The sequence below is a fragment of the Nipponia nippon genome, unplaced genomic scaffold (genome assembly GCF_047370975.1).
Source record: "Nipponia nippon isolate SJK-2023a ecotype South Korea unplaced genomic scaffold, ASM4737097v1 scaffold_3, whole genome shotgun sequence".
In the NCBI taxonomy this organism is placed as follows: Eukaryota; Metazoa; Chordata; class Aves; order Pelecaniformes; family Threskiornithidae; genus Nipponia; species Nipponia nippon.
Genome location: NW_028262347.1, coordinates 116,762,352 through 116,775,948, shown reverse-complemented (window position 1 = coordinate 116,775,948; position 13,597 = coordinate 116,762,352). Strand labels below are relative to the sequence as shown.

Below are 13,597 nucleotides of genomic sequence, written 5' to 3'. Positions count from 1 at the left end.
CTTCTGTACAGCTCCAGTGGCAAAGCAGAACAGTGTTGCTTCACAAAGCTCACTGATAACACCTGTGTGGAAAGGTGGATTCTCACAATTTGGAGACAGCAGGGCTCCCCCCCAACCCCAAATTAAAATAATTTGCAAGCAGAGACCCAAGCTCTGCCTGCCTCATTGATGGTAGTCCAGAATCCATTCAACTAGATTGCTCTGAACCTTCAAGGCAGTTAACTACTTCACTGGAGGCAGTTTGAATCTAGTATGCCAAAAATCCAAAATTATTCTTTTAATCCTATTTAAGTTCTGTGGCCTGAAAGGAAGAGTTCCCACGGCAAAGCAGACTTAAACCAGGTCTACCTGACTCTCTGACTCTGCAGAGTTAACAACCTTTTTAAAACTAAACCCACTGGGTCTGCTACCTGAAGTAATTTTCCTTTGACTAGGATTAAGGGAGCAGATTGCTTCCTCTGCTTCTGTTGTATCTTAAACTCTTTAACAGCATGGCCACTTCTAGTCTGAAAAGCCATTTACTTAAATCATGATGGCTCAAGGAGGGGACATTTCTCCAGCCTGTGCCATTCCCACCATGTGTTATCTGTGGTCATGTACGTGTCAGGGTTAGGCGGGACAGAAGGCATAGATGGTAAAACCCCAAACCCTGCAAGCCAAATTTTACCAGAAGTGAACACCACCAGGCAACTCTGGTGAAGGGGAATAAATAAACATCCAAGGAACTCTTTGTGCCTCAGTTTTGCTCTCCTAAAAGTGGGAACAAAAATACTGTATGTCCCCCCTCAGAAGCACTAGTGAGGATTATTCACTTGTGCATCACTCTGAAAGCGTCAACTACTACATCAGTCTAGCAAACACCAACAGACCTGATCCCGCTCGTGCTGCCCTTGAAACTAGCCCCAAGACAGCACTGGGAAACCTGTAATGCTGCAATTGCCATGAGTGAAAGCCACAGAGGATGACAAGGGTTTATTCAGTTGCTGTGAGCAAAGATGTCTCAGCTTCTATCGTAGTAGCAAACTGCACATCTTTAGCACCTACCTAAGATGCGCTATAAAATGCTACCATGCTAGCAAATGCAATGTTATAATGGTTAGGACCAAAACTAGGAGAGAAATGCTCTAATATCTACTGATAAAATGCCTCCATGCATTAAAAAAAAACGCACCCAAAACAAAAAGAAAAGCAGCTGACTCTATATCAGTAAGTCTAAAGCTATCAGCTACACCACTGAAGTTGTCTCTGATGTCCTGCAAAGATTTCTGACCAAAATCTGGCCTAAGTTAAGAGAGGGTTTATGCTTCACATGTAACCTAAGCACTGTACAGCTCGAATGAAAAGTCCCCTTGCTGATAAAATGTAGTTTTAAAAGTATGCTGTTTACTCAAGCAGCTAGGGAAAGATAAAGCAACACAAACATGATGTGCCCCCGGTTCTGGTACTTGGCATACAGAGCCTGACACGCTTCAAACACTCTATCTCTAGACTACACAAATATCTGCTGATAGAGTGTAGTGAACTAACCACAGAATAAAGCTTAATTAAACACAGCATTCGAGTCTTTGGCTAGCATGAGGCTCGAGCCTCCTGACACAGTGAAGTGGCTACCCAGCTCTTGTGGACTGAACTCTTCTTCCTTTAAGCTTTAAGCAAACGCTGCTTTCAAAGCCTGTTTAACATACATACTGGTACTGGTATTAAGACCCCAACACCCGGTACTAGCATGCCTCGAATGCGACAATATGCAATCTGTTGAAGACATTTCTGGTGCCTTAGCTGGTACTTTGACATACACCACCACCCTCGATCCATGTTTTCCTCAACACTAAGCACAAACAAGACTGCGTGCATACACAAAATACGATGGACGTCTGATCTACATTCTAAATGAGATGGAGCACATGGGACTGGCATGAGTAAGAGGGGAAAATGTGGGAGAGGAATCACTACACACAGAGTGTGGTTTGGGTTGAAATACCTACCATCATAATATTCCAAATTCAAAGACTGCTTGTATCAGAACAAAGAAACAACAAATTTAACCAAATGCGATCATATAAGGAAAAAGGAATGAGAAAAGAACTACTCGGTATCCCTCCACCAAGAAAGAAGTACGTACTGAGTTATACATGGAATTAAACTCCAGTAGAACATGGGCTGTCGAAATTTGGGCTCTCTGCTGTCTTTCATCTCCTTTTAATGCTGGAAACTGTCCTACTAAAGTTGTAATTAGTTTTGTCTAGAGCTCAGGCATTTACAGCTCACTTGTTGGGATAAAATTTAGGAAAAAATGTATTTTCGGAATCAGAAAAAAAAGACATCAGATCATTTAAAAAACTGATATCTACATAAACGTTACCGAGGCGTAGAAGCCTACAGGTAGCTATTTAATTTTGCAGATAACACCAAAAAAATGAGTACCATATAAGCTGTAAACACTGGCTTTTACATCTCTAATCATGAGAAAAACACTAGTGCTGCAGATCCCAGAACCTTTTCAAAAAGCCTTTGGAGGCAGCGGACATAGACCCAAATGAAAGACAAAATACAGATGTCCAGCTAAACATTCATTTTGCTGACAATCTGGAAAAAAATCATAAAAAAGCCAAAAAACTGCCAGCTTTAAGGACTTGAAGTTTTCTTGTTCCCAGTTCTACCACCAGGGAGAGGTTATTGGTAAAGAAAGAGAGAAAATGGCATTAAATTAGCAAGAAATTCCAAAGATCAAAGATTATTAGCAATTGATGCTGTGGGAGAGAGAAAGGTGGGGAGTGGGGAAAAAAGATTAAAAAAATAAAATCACACAAATGCACTAAGAGGACAGATTGCTTTTATTTCCCCAAAGGCCTAATGGGTAGTATTATACCTGCATGGTTTGCACCATAAACTCTGTCGGTCAAGCCCGAACAATGCCCGACACTTCTTTGGAGTATTTGCATCTGTTAGCATAAGGTAAACACAAAAAATACAACACAATGGTGGATAGAGCTTATTTGGACTGCGTCATCTTAGCTACAGCTACGTTTAGCTTTCAATCACCTTAATTTTATTTGGTAATCTCCCCTCGTACCAAGGGCAGGAAAGAAAACAGGACTTTCACAATGAGTCAAAGGAAAACAAAAAAAAAATCTCCGACATGGCCGTGCATCTGTCCGGTGTCGGTACCGTGCTCAATGCCATGTTATCAAGGGCTTTGGGAGCGACTTTGCTTGGGTGGAGGCTTGGAGGGCAGGAACATGGTTGAGCCACGGATCAGATGGGCTTAAGGCTGATGCTGTTTTACAGTGGGTTTTTGGCTAGCAGCAGCAAAGAGGAAGGCAAAAAAAAGACCAACAATGAAAAAAAAGCAAAACCCTTTCAGAGAGATGATAACTCATGGCAGTGTCCCACTCCCTTGTGTCTTCTAGATCACAACACAGAGCTACAAAGCAACAAGGCAGGAAAAAAAAGGGGAAAGTACCAAATAAACCAGCTGCAAATCAGCCATAGCGAGTCTGGGAAAACTATACACACCTGCAGGGGCCGCACCAGTTATTCTGTTGATCAAGGCCAAAGCGCGCTCGGCATTTCTTAGGAGCGCTCAGGTCTGAATGAGTTCAAGAAAAGCGAGCAGAAAAGGGAGAGAGGAAAAAAAGAAAAGGGGAGAGGGGGGGAGAGAGAGAGAGAGGAAGAGAGAAAAGGGGAGAAAAAAGAGAAAGATAAAAATAAGGAAAAAATAAAAATAAAAAAGGGAATAAAAATCAATGTCCTCGTTATTAATTGCAAAATATTGACTTTTGATTTAAAAGTTAAAAAAAGTGATAATCACATTTTTATTCAACTCTTGAGATTAGCTGTTGCAATTAAAGCTGCAGTATCCCTTTATAAAGGACTGTTTCTTTCCCTTTTAAAAGAGCAGGTAGAGGAAAGTCACTGTGGCTGGTCTAGCAGGATGTTTCAGGCAAGATTTATTTGGGCTGGGTTTTTTTATTCTCTTTTTTGAGAGGGGGGGGAAAAAGGAAGAAAAGAAGCTGAGTATGGAAGTTAGATCCTGAACATGCTTTTTTCTTCAACTCAGATACAAAATAAAAATAAGAAAAAAAAAAGAAAAAGGAAATTATATCTCCTGGGATAATGCAGCTTTTGGAATAACATTCAATTTATTTGTTTTTATTAATTTGTATTTAAAAGAATGGATAAGAATAAGTAGATTGCGGAATGAGTATGTTAGTATCAGCCAGAAAATAAAACGTGAAGCATGGCAAGGTGCTGAGTTAGTACAGCTAGTGAATTGCAATGAACAGGCTTGAGCAGAAAGGAAAAAAAAAAAATTGAAAACGAAAATAATAATAAAAAAATGCATATGCATGCTAATGTGAGAAGACTTAGTGGGAGCCATGAAAAATGCCATTAGATTAAGGAGGTTCATTATTGACTTGCTTCCATTCTTTATCAGTCTCTTTAAAGAAATACTGCATATTCAATTTGCACAGTTAGTACAACTCTTGCGTTATTTTTACTGTATTACTGTTTTAATAGCAATTGTTACAAAAACGAAAAACAAAATTAAAAAATACTATCAAACATATAATAGATATAAAGATATATAGATAATAAATACTATCAAAACGTGTGGATGGTATTTTTTTCTTAATGTCATAAGTGTTTAATGTTAAAATCTATAATGGCAGGAAAAAAAATTAAAAAGCAGTTTATAAACTATTTTAAATGACTCAAAATGACGTTAGCACCTGTAATCGGAGGAAGTGAAAGGCAAGGATTTAGGAAACATTCGCTGTGTTCTGAAAAAAAAGAACAAATTATACAAAGGCTTCAAAAAAACTAAGTCAGGGCTTCTTCAAAATTGACTATGAGATTGCCTATGCAGTATTTCTAATTTCCTATATAGAATGGCAAACCTCCTTAATTTAAAATGGGTGCGATTTACCACTGTAAGGCATGCATCAGAACATACAGGTACAGCCCAAATTAATACCAAACACATACATACGTACATACACGCACACACATATGCGCAAAATAAGCGGACAACTTTATAAATGATGGCATAGGCATTACAACTACGGCTCTGCAGTTAAAGGCTTTGCGATTATTACGTACAAATTCAGCTAACGTCACAAGAGGCTCTTACATGCAATGGCTTGGTTACTAGTTTTAGACGGGCAATAACGCGTAAATAATTAGAGTGCATTAAAAAAAAAAAAGGCTGTCTAGTATAGGGACCGGCTCCCCGTGAGGCCAGGAGACTCGTACCCACCTCCCCCGTACCTAGGAGCGTCACGCCGGGATTGCCACACTTCCACTAAGCAAGAGATTTAGACTTATTTTTACTTACCATTGGTCTCTCCTGGCTGCTTATCCCTTTTCCTCTTCTTCTTCTTTCCCTGCAGGAAACATACACAAATGAGAAGGATTAAAAAAACCCCAAAACATGTCTCCTTGCAAGACAGCACTGAGCAATGGGGCTGCGGCCACTGCGGGAAGCTCCCTGGGGAGGACACCGAAGCACGGTGCCGGCTCACTCCCGGTGCAGGGAGGCCTGGGGGGCCTCGAGGGGATGCTTGCACCCCAGGGATGGCTCTACCTGCCTGCCCCGTGCCTTTTCAGACAGCCTCGCTGCAGCCCCCCCCAAAGCTAACACCCACCAAAGCCATAAGCAGCTGGGGAGGGGGCAGAACGACTTGTAAGATAATTCTTTTGAGATAAGATTATCATCACGACAGAAACATTGACACTTGTATGCTCCCGCTTAAAAAAAAAATCATTCCTGGTCATGTTTCTGTGGGGTGGGGAAGGGAAGAAGGGGCAACAGCAGAGACTCAAGGTGGGAGAGTCCATGAGTGAAGTCAGATTGAGCCCCTGCAGTTCCTCAGCACCCAAAACCAACTGTTAAAGCAGACGAGGAAGCCACAGTAATGAGCAAAACCTAACCTGCAGGTTTATAAGTGCACTGACAACTTGGGAAGCAAAGCCAGGAAGATAAAAAAAATCCAGATATAACTAAGACCCTTCCCATATTTTCCTCTGTCACAAGAAAAAAACATCAATAATGTTTTGCTAAGCTGCGTCCCTTTCCCAAATACTGCCCCACAAGATGATGCAATTTGTTACCATTTCTGACTGGAGGGAGAAAGGCCCTTTCTTCATTTCCCTCCAGCAGTGTGGGAGAGGACATGACCAGGAGCCTGACTTCTGTGGAAACCCAATGACCATTTTCCAATAGAAGATTTATAAAGTAATAAGCATGCCTCAAAAGAGAAAAGCTATTTTCTAAGAAAACTCTTTGAACACTGAGCTACAGGGTTTGCAGAGCAGCACAAAAAGGCCAGTGCAAGGGGACAGAGTAATTTCATTTTCACAGCTGCCCAGATGCTAAAAGCAATGACTTTCGGGCCAGCAATGTCAACTGTGAACAGCAGAGATCCCTGCTTTTGAAGATGTGGTACTAAGAGAAGTTGATGAAAAGACACCAGGCCAGCAGTCCCTTGTGGTCAAAAGGGAACAAACATCCCTTGGAAGAAGGAATCTCACAGCACTTTTGAAAGGCTGGACTTATCTATGGGGAAGCCAAGAGGTTCTCCCACATGGTGGACATCTTTCTCAGTAGGTTGGTCTGGCTCCCAGCGAAAGAGTTAAGATTGGGCTTCAGCTTGGGACATCCACTATAACATTTGGGACGCTCACTATGATACGTTCCCTGGAATGTATTGGTAAAAAATTCCCCCAATATGAATGCTGGATTTTGATTCGTTGTTGTTGTCGTCATACTTTTCCACCCCAAAAGCTGGCTTTCTAGAACAGGGCTTCTGTCCTCATTCCCCCTTGCTTGCTCAGGGTTGTAAACCACCACACTGCTGTCCAGGCTGCGACAAGCACAGTCTTGTTCACGAGAGCCTTCTGGTGATGGAAGAAGCTGTGTACACCATCAATTTTAAAGGATTTTTAAATGACATGCACATAATCTTGTGGCCTGGATGCTGCTGAGAAATCACCTCCGACACCTCTGAGGTCATTTTGGAGGATATGGAAAGTTGCTGCTCTGAGTGAATTGCTACAGCAGCCATCACTCTAACATGACAGACAGACAAGATAGACAAGCATTGCTCCTAAAGCTCCCTGAGAATAAAACAGGGAAAAACATGGTATCTTCAAGTCCATGTATCACATAAAGATATGAGAGGCTCATACTGCTCCATCTATATTGATCTAGATTGACAGTAACTCTGTGAAAGTCGGTGAATTTTTTCCAGGTTTACAACAGCGTAACCAAAACCAGACAATTGCCTGAGGACCACAAGCCTGATTTTCATTTAATCTCAAGGACGCCACTTGCATAATTGACAGACTGCATCTTGTGGCAAATTTGCTTCATTTTTGCAGTGCATTTGGGAATTCAAGGGCTATTCCAACTTGAGACCTTAGAACTTCTTCACACAAGGGCCAGCCAGAACAGAGGTCAGGAGTCACCTTGCCCTTTACAAACTCTTCAAGCCAGGTATTAAAGTACTATAACCCCTTTAGGGAGCAATCTGTTAAAAATGGCTGATATACAGGAATGTCAGCCAGGGACCAGGAATCTTTGGTTCCTTTTCAACACAAACTTTGAAAACTGTTCCTAGAACTGACAGAGGTCCCACTAACTTCGTTTACACCCTTTTCAAAGCAAACGGGGAGAAGAATCACCTGGCTTCCTTGCTCAATTTCTGTGCTACAAGAAGATATTTGATTATGTAGCTAAATTAATACATGGACTTAAGAAAAGAATTATGGCAGCAGTTTTTCAAGTGCTCTGCAGAAGACACTGTTTTGCCTTTGCCTCCAATTGTCCTCCTAAGACTCGAGCAGATGGTCTGTGATGTTTTCCGTCACCGTATTATAAAAATTCTTAGGCTGCAAGTAAAGGTGGATGTAAATACTTGCTAACCATCTTGGCAGCTGCCTCTACAGAGCCAAACCAACATGGGTTTTGACAGGACTGCAGAGTTCTTTGGTACTAATTTTCTAGACAAGTGGCAGGCAAGGTGACTAGACCCTTACATACTTCTGAGTCCAGCACTCAGTGCTGCTTAACATCTTACATTAGATCTCAGGAAGAGCAAATGTGCCTTGTGACACCAACTGGCCACGAGGGATTCCCTCAATCCTCTTCTTTTATTTAAGAGCAGGCTGAAAGCTGCATTTCTTGAATGTACTGCTCCTATTTCTCAAGACCTGGGCTACAATACAGCTGGCCTCTTCCTCGTGCCTGATGTGAGATGCCTAACAATTTAACCATTTCAAGCAGCCCAAACGTGCTCCCCTTCTAGATGTGTGAAGGGCTCGAGACCCTACAAAACGCTGAGGGAGGAGGGCAACTCAGAGAGCTCTGAATGGACCAGGGGAGAAGAAATAAATAAATCCTGCGGATGATGCAATCGTGTAATGCAAAGGTACCGCGCTCTCCTCAGGCAGGAAGGTTCCCCCTGAAGGTCACTTGGGGGTACAGCATCAAGCCGCTGGGAAAGCGCCGGCTTTCTCATCCTGTCCTTTTTAGCTTGAGAAGAAAGGGTTTCTGAGGGCTCACATGGTGAGGACAAAAGTAAAAAGTCCTAAACACTGAAGGCTTTGTACATGCCCATCTGTCGGTGGCACAGTCACTGAGCAGAATGAGCATTCCCGAAACCTCAGTCAAGCCTATACTCCCTTCTGAACACCCAAGAAGATGATACTGCACAGTGCTGAGGAACTACCTCAAGCCTATGGTCTGACAGTCTCAGGCCAGATATGCTGAAGAGAAAGGGAAAATGTGTTGAAGCAGGAGCAGTGCCTCATTGGGCTTAACGAGGTCTCCTCTAAGGAGCATGCACAGCTACACCTGCAATGGTGAACAAAGGAGGCAGCGAGGCAGAGCCCAGCGGAAAGAAAAGATGATCAAGAAAAAACAGAAGGATTTGAAAAAAATGTCCTGAAGTACATATTGCTAAATAAGTGAGCATGTGTATTCTCCACTCCTGAAATGGTAGAAGAGCATAGAGAGCTGCTGCTGCTCTAGGCTTTGCTGCAGACTCTGAACTGGCTTCTTCCCATCCATGCACATAAAAGTGCAGATTCTCATAGAGGTAAACATTGCCGTATACAAAGGACACAGTTTATGGGATTTACACCAAAACAGGATATTTACAGTAAAATAGGCTGTGATGGCGACAATGATGGAAGAGACAGACTTCAACAAAAACAAAATGTGTAACGCTATGCATAACTGACAGCAATCTTACAGCTGCTGGTCCCCAAACCTGCAGGGAAGTCTGCCTGGAAGGTAGGGAGCACCGTTTATTCCAGAGTTAGAGACCTTAAAAGTTTTAGGTGATTTTTATTTAATTTTTTTAAAAAATAATCAAGATGCTGCTGTATTCCTTTTAAAGAGGGTTTAGAGCTCCCACCAATCCACAAATCTGTCAAGAATTTATGGGTTTAGGCTTGCAAACACTTACTACCAGATGCAACGCTTAGCGTTCATGGAAGAAGGGGTTATATACTACTAGTAAGTGGTTACAACACTGGCCTTATGTTTTTAGCAGACAGAAAATTATACCCCTTTTAGCTACAAAACAGGGTTTCTGAAAGGCAGAGGGGGGAATCAATCTTAAAAACACTCCATGAATTGATCACAAACTCCAAAACACTTTTTAAAAAATGAGGGGGGGAAGGGGGGAAGATAACATGGCCATGAAAAAGCAAAACATAATCAAAATATACATCAGTAGAGCGTGGAATAATTCATTTAACCCCACTTGAGAGTAAGACTTTCAAACAAGTCACGTTTTTGGTTTTGCCAGTCCTTCTCTGAAGCTAGGATAAGTCATTCTTCCACTTTCCACTATACTCTCACACAGATAAGCACAAGACACTAATTATTCATCTTTTTGATGGAAGGGAGAGGAGCCATACTAGGGGAATTTTTAATTTTGTTTAAAAAAAATGAAATTTAAAATGACCAGCAAGCCAAACAGCATTTCCAGACGCTGGTAAAAGTGAAGGCAAGAGTTTCTTCACAGAGCTCTACTGTCATGCCCCAATTCTAACCTTTGACTAGTCCCAGCCAGGAAGCCTCTTCCAAGTGGAGGGCTGGGAATTATCCCCAATAGTTTTAGTATCGCAGAGGGAAGCGTCCGTTGTTGTTACCAGATTGGGATCCTGAGGCACGCTTTCCAAGTAGTGCTTGTGTGCAATGTGTGGTCGTAGTTCAGCAGGTCACATATACATTTCTACAAGCTCTACTACTAAAAAAATTTCCACCTACATAGGAACCTACATAGTTATCCCGTGCGGACCAGCCCGGGTACAGCTGCATATGAAGCTGTCGTTCCTTTCTTGCTAGTTCATAGTATTTCGCTTGTTCTTCTCTGGATAATGCGTGCCACTGAGGTGAAGAAAAGAGAAAAAGACAAAATAAAAAGCACAAGTGGGTTTTTTTAAGTGCATTAACAGCAGAGTATATTATTTATACATAGATACAGCGAGAGTTGATTTTCATAAAAAAAGAGATAAAAACAGATGATCTGGCACGCTGCCATTCATATTTTATTTATAACTCCAGATTATAACTCCAGGAAACTCAACTGAGTCACAACTAATAATTTACGTTTACTCAGCCCCTTTGTCTCCTGATGAGAGAGGAGAATTAAGAAAACTAAACAAAAACAAAGAGCAGGGCTGAACCACTTGTTGTGAGCCAGATCTCAGTTACAGATTTACAGAAAGTCTCCCCCTCCCTTCCCCACTGGCACCCCCTCTCCTCTCCTGGCTCTCACAGGTGCTGATACTGGTACTGTGCTTCCCAAAGGCTTTTTCCTTCCCCATTTACTTTTCTGCCTGTTTCTAGGACAAAACAAGAAATTTGAGATTTTTTTCCACTTCCAGGTGATGGAAGTAACATTGAAATAACACTGCTGTTAATTAAGTCCCCCCCTTCCTTGTGAATGACCCCGCTGGCAAAAAGCGTCTGCAAAAACAAAAATCAAAAGAAGGCCTTTGGTTTAGTTACTTCCCTATCCACTATCAAAAGAACAGGAAAACACAGTGATTCAGAAGGATGCAACTCCCTTTCTCTGCAAGCAGTGTGAAGCCTACCGAGTTTCAGTCCCTGCTTGTGCTTCTCCCTTGTTACCTACCCTGCGACCGAGGATTTGGTTGATGGCTGCGCTCTCTTTCAACGTGCATTCTGCTACAACTTTTGCTCTCATTTCCTTCATATACAACATAAATGCATTAAGAGGTTTCTTTATGTGTGGCTTCTTTTTCTCTTCTTCTTTTTTGGAGTCCTGATGTTTTCTGAAGGGTAAAGATACAACAGACATAAACCTCACATGACAACTCTTGTGAATTTATTAAATTCATCCCCTCAGTCCTTCTAGCATTCACCCTCAGAAATTAGCCTCTAGAAAGAGGACCAGAAGGTCCTCTAGGGCCTTCACCTTGGCTGCCGTATGAGAACAGTTTTAAGAGCATTATAAGAAAACCTATCTCATATTTACGCAATATCACCAAGTACCCTCTCAGCCCCTAGAAGAACCTTGGAAGGACATGGGTACTCAGGAAAATGGCTTCATGGGGAGGGCTTGTGAGCATGATGGCAGAGGAAATAATTACACCCTATCATCACTGGGAACTGAAACGCTCTCTTTCTGCTTCACCTGTGAAATGAAAGGCAAGAAGCACCAGAAGCACTAGAGGGGTACACCAAGGCTCTCCTCGGTTCAAACCCAAACTTGATACCAGCTCTCTCTGCAGCTTTGAACAAGCCATTTATGCTTGATTTATTGTCTCCTGTTGTGTATCCGGTATCTCATGGCTCCAAACCGGGCACTGAGTAACAGGGGAAACTGGTCAAGAAGCTTGAATCTTGATCAAGAAAATTCCACTTCTTTGTTAAAATGCCTGAAATTAATAACTACTTGTCTATGTCACAGAATGACTCTGAAAGACAGTCACCATTATTTTGACACACTTTGGTAGTTAAACCATGTTCCAATCAATTAGAACAGAAGAGGAAAAAGCAGTTTAAAAAATATTTTACAGCAAAAACATTCCCACAAATCCAAGCCTTTTTAAAAGCCACATATGCACAGGTGATGCTTTGGGTGTTCTAATAGTAAGACACGGGAAGCAACAACTTACGAGCTGTGGAGTGAGCCGACGTCGCTCTGGGAAGATTCCTGTTTGACTGTTGGTGTGACTATGGCCGGATGAGGGATTCCAGTTGTATGTAAACTATGGTGTGGCGGGACCATGTGTGGAGGAAACCTAGAGGAGAGAAAGCTGTGTAAATCGTCAGAATAAAAATGAATGAATGGGGAGGGATGTGTACACACATTAAAAAAAAAAAAGCCATATAACAAGCACATGACAGCTAGACAAAGCATATGAAAGCTGGCAGCGTTAATTAGCAATAAATTAAACATAATGACTCTTCTAATGTCATTAAAGCCAATCTTCCCCTTCATTATCATTACTGACATGAGACATCATGATTTTTAACATCTTTAACAAAAGGCAAATTCAACTGGATGAACTTGGATGAAAGTGGAATTTCAGCTACCTGCAAGAAAATCCACCAGTCCATTTTTTCGCTAAGAAATTATCTGTAGCAACCAAGGAATCAATTTTTATTGTTCTGAATCATGTTGTGAATTTGGGATGACATCTTTTGTTGCATATTGACAGCAAAATAAAATATTAATGCCAACACAATCTAGATGCATTTTTGATAATCCTTATAGATACCTCATTAGCTACATTTTGTTGATGGAGCAAACAAAAATATTTATTTGTGTCTAATAAATCTCTGAGCCACACTGCTTTAACAGAAGGTGGGAAGACGGTGGAATTAAGTCAATTTTGACCCATTAAGGTAAGGTAGGAAGGCTTAAATTCATGCAAAATAACAGTCTAGCCTTTCTAAAGAGAAAAAATGTTGTCAGCTTTATGGTTTATGGTCACATACATGGACAGGCCGCAGTCCTGCAACTGGATTCAGAGGGATGTGCAATCCTTCTGCATGAATCTAATTGCTCGGTTGGGGCCACAGCACAAACATGGCACAATCATTCAGACTTTTTAACTGAAATGAACAAACTTCTGAGAAGTAGGATTGACTTCTTATCATTATTTCTCAACAGCATCAGAAAGGTTTTGCAGTGAATAAGGAAAGCACACTATGACTGACTGCCTTTCCCTTAGAAAACCCCCACTGAAGTCAACAGGTTTCCAGGAAGTGGGATTTAGCCTAAAATTTGGTCTCAGAAATAACTTCCCCCAAAATTCAAAAACCAAAGTGATCTGGCAAATGACAAGGCTTTTTATCATTGCAAATCCATACTCATCCCAGATTTTGAACCATCTTGGTCTAAATAAAATACCCCAAGAATATGGAACAAGCAAGAGGATAAATAATTATTTCTTCTATCGTCAATATACAATGATTTTTTTCTATCAAACAGGATTTAAAATGGGGTGATATACCATGGATAAGTAGACTGTGTACAAGTATCAGAAATATAATGGGATTTCTTTTTTTTCTCCCCTCGTATAAATTCCATTACTGAGCTTAATCCTT

General features: G+C 41.4%; 1 protein-coding gene across 20 annotated transcripts in view; it reads right to left on the bottom strand.

Annotated features, from left to right (window-relative positions):
* Positions 1-13,597, bottom strand: part of TCF7L2 (transcription factor 7 like 2) — a 181,387-nt gene that overhangs the window by 4,359 nt on the left and 163,431 nt on the right. For 4 of the 20 annotated variants that reach the window (XM_087764694.1, XM_087764701.1, XM_087764693.1 and 1 more), the window contains 6 exons: positions 12,160-12,300; positions 11,154-11,313; positions 10,295-10,402; positions 5,339-5,387; positions 4,734-4,784; positions 3,517-3,589 (listed from right to left, as the gene is read on the bottom strand). In XM_087764694.1, the coding sequence (XP_087620820.1) occupies positions 3,517-3,589; positions 4,734-4,784; positions 5,339-5,387; positions 10,295-10,402; positions 11,154-11,313; positions 12,160-12,300 (582 nt within the window). Of the gene's footprint in view, positions 1-2,869; positions 2,943-3,516; positions 3,590-4,733; positions 4,785-5,338; positions 5,388-10,294; positions 10,403-11,153; positions 11,314-12,159; positions 12,301-13,597 lie in introns of all 20 variants that reach the window. The other 16 variants (XM_087764703.1, XM_087764695.1, XM_087764696.1 and 13 more) reach the window with 11 other exon arrangements.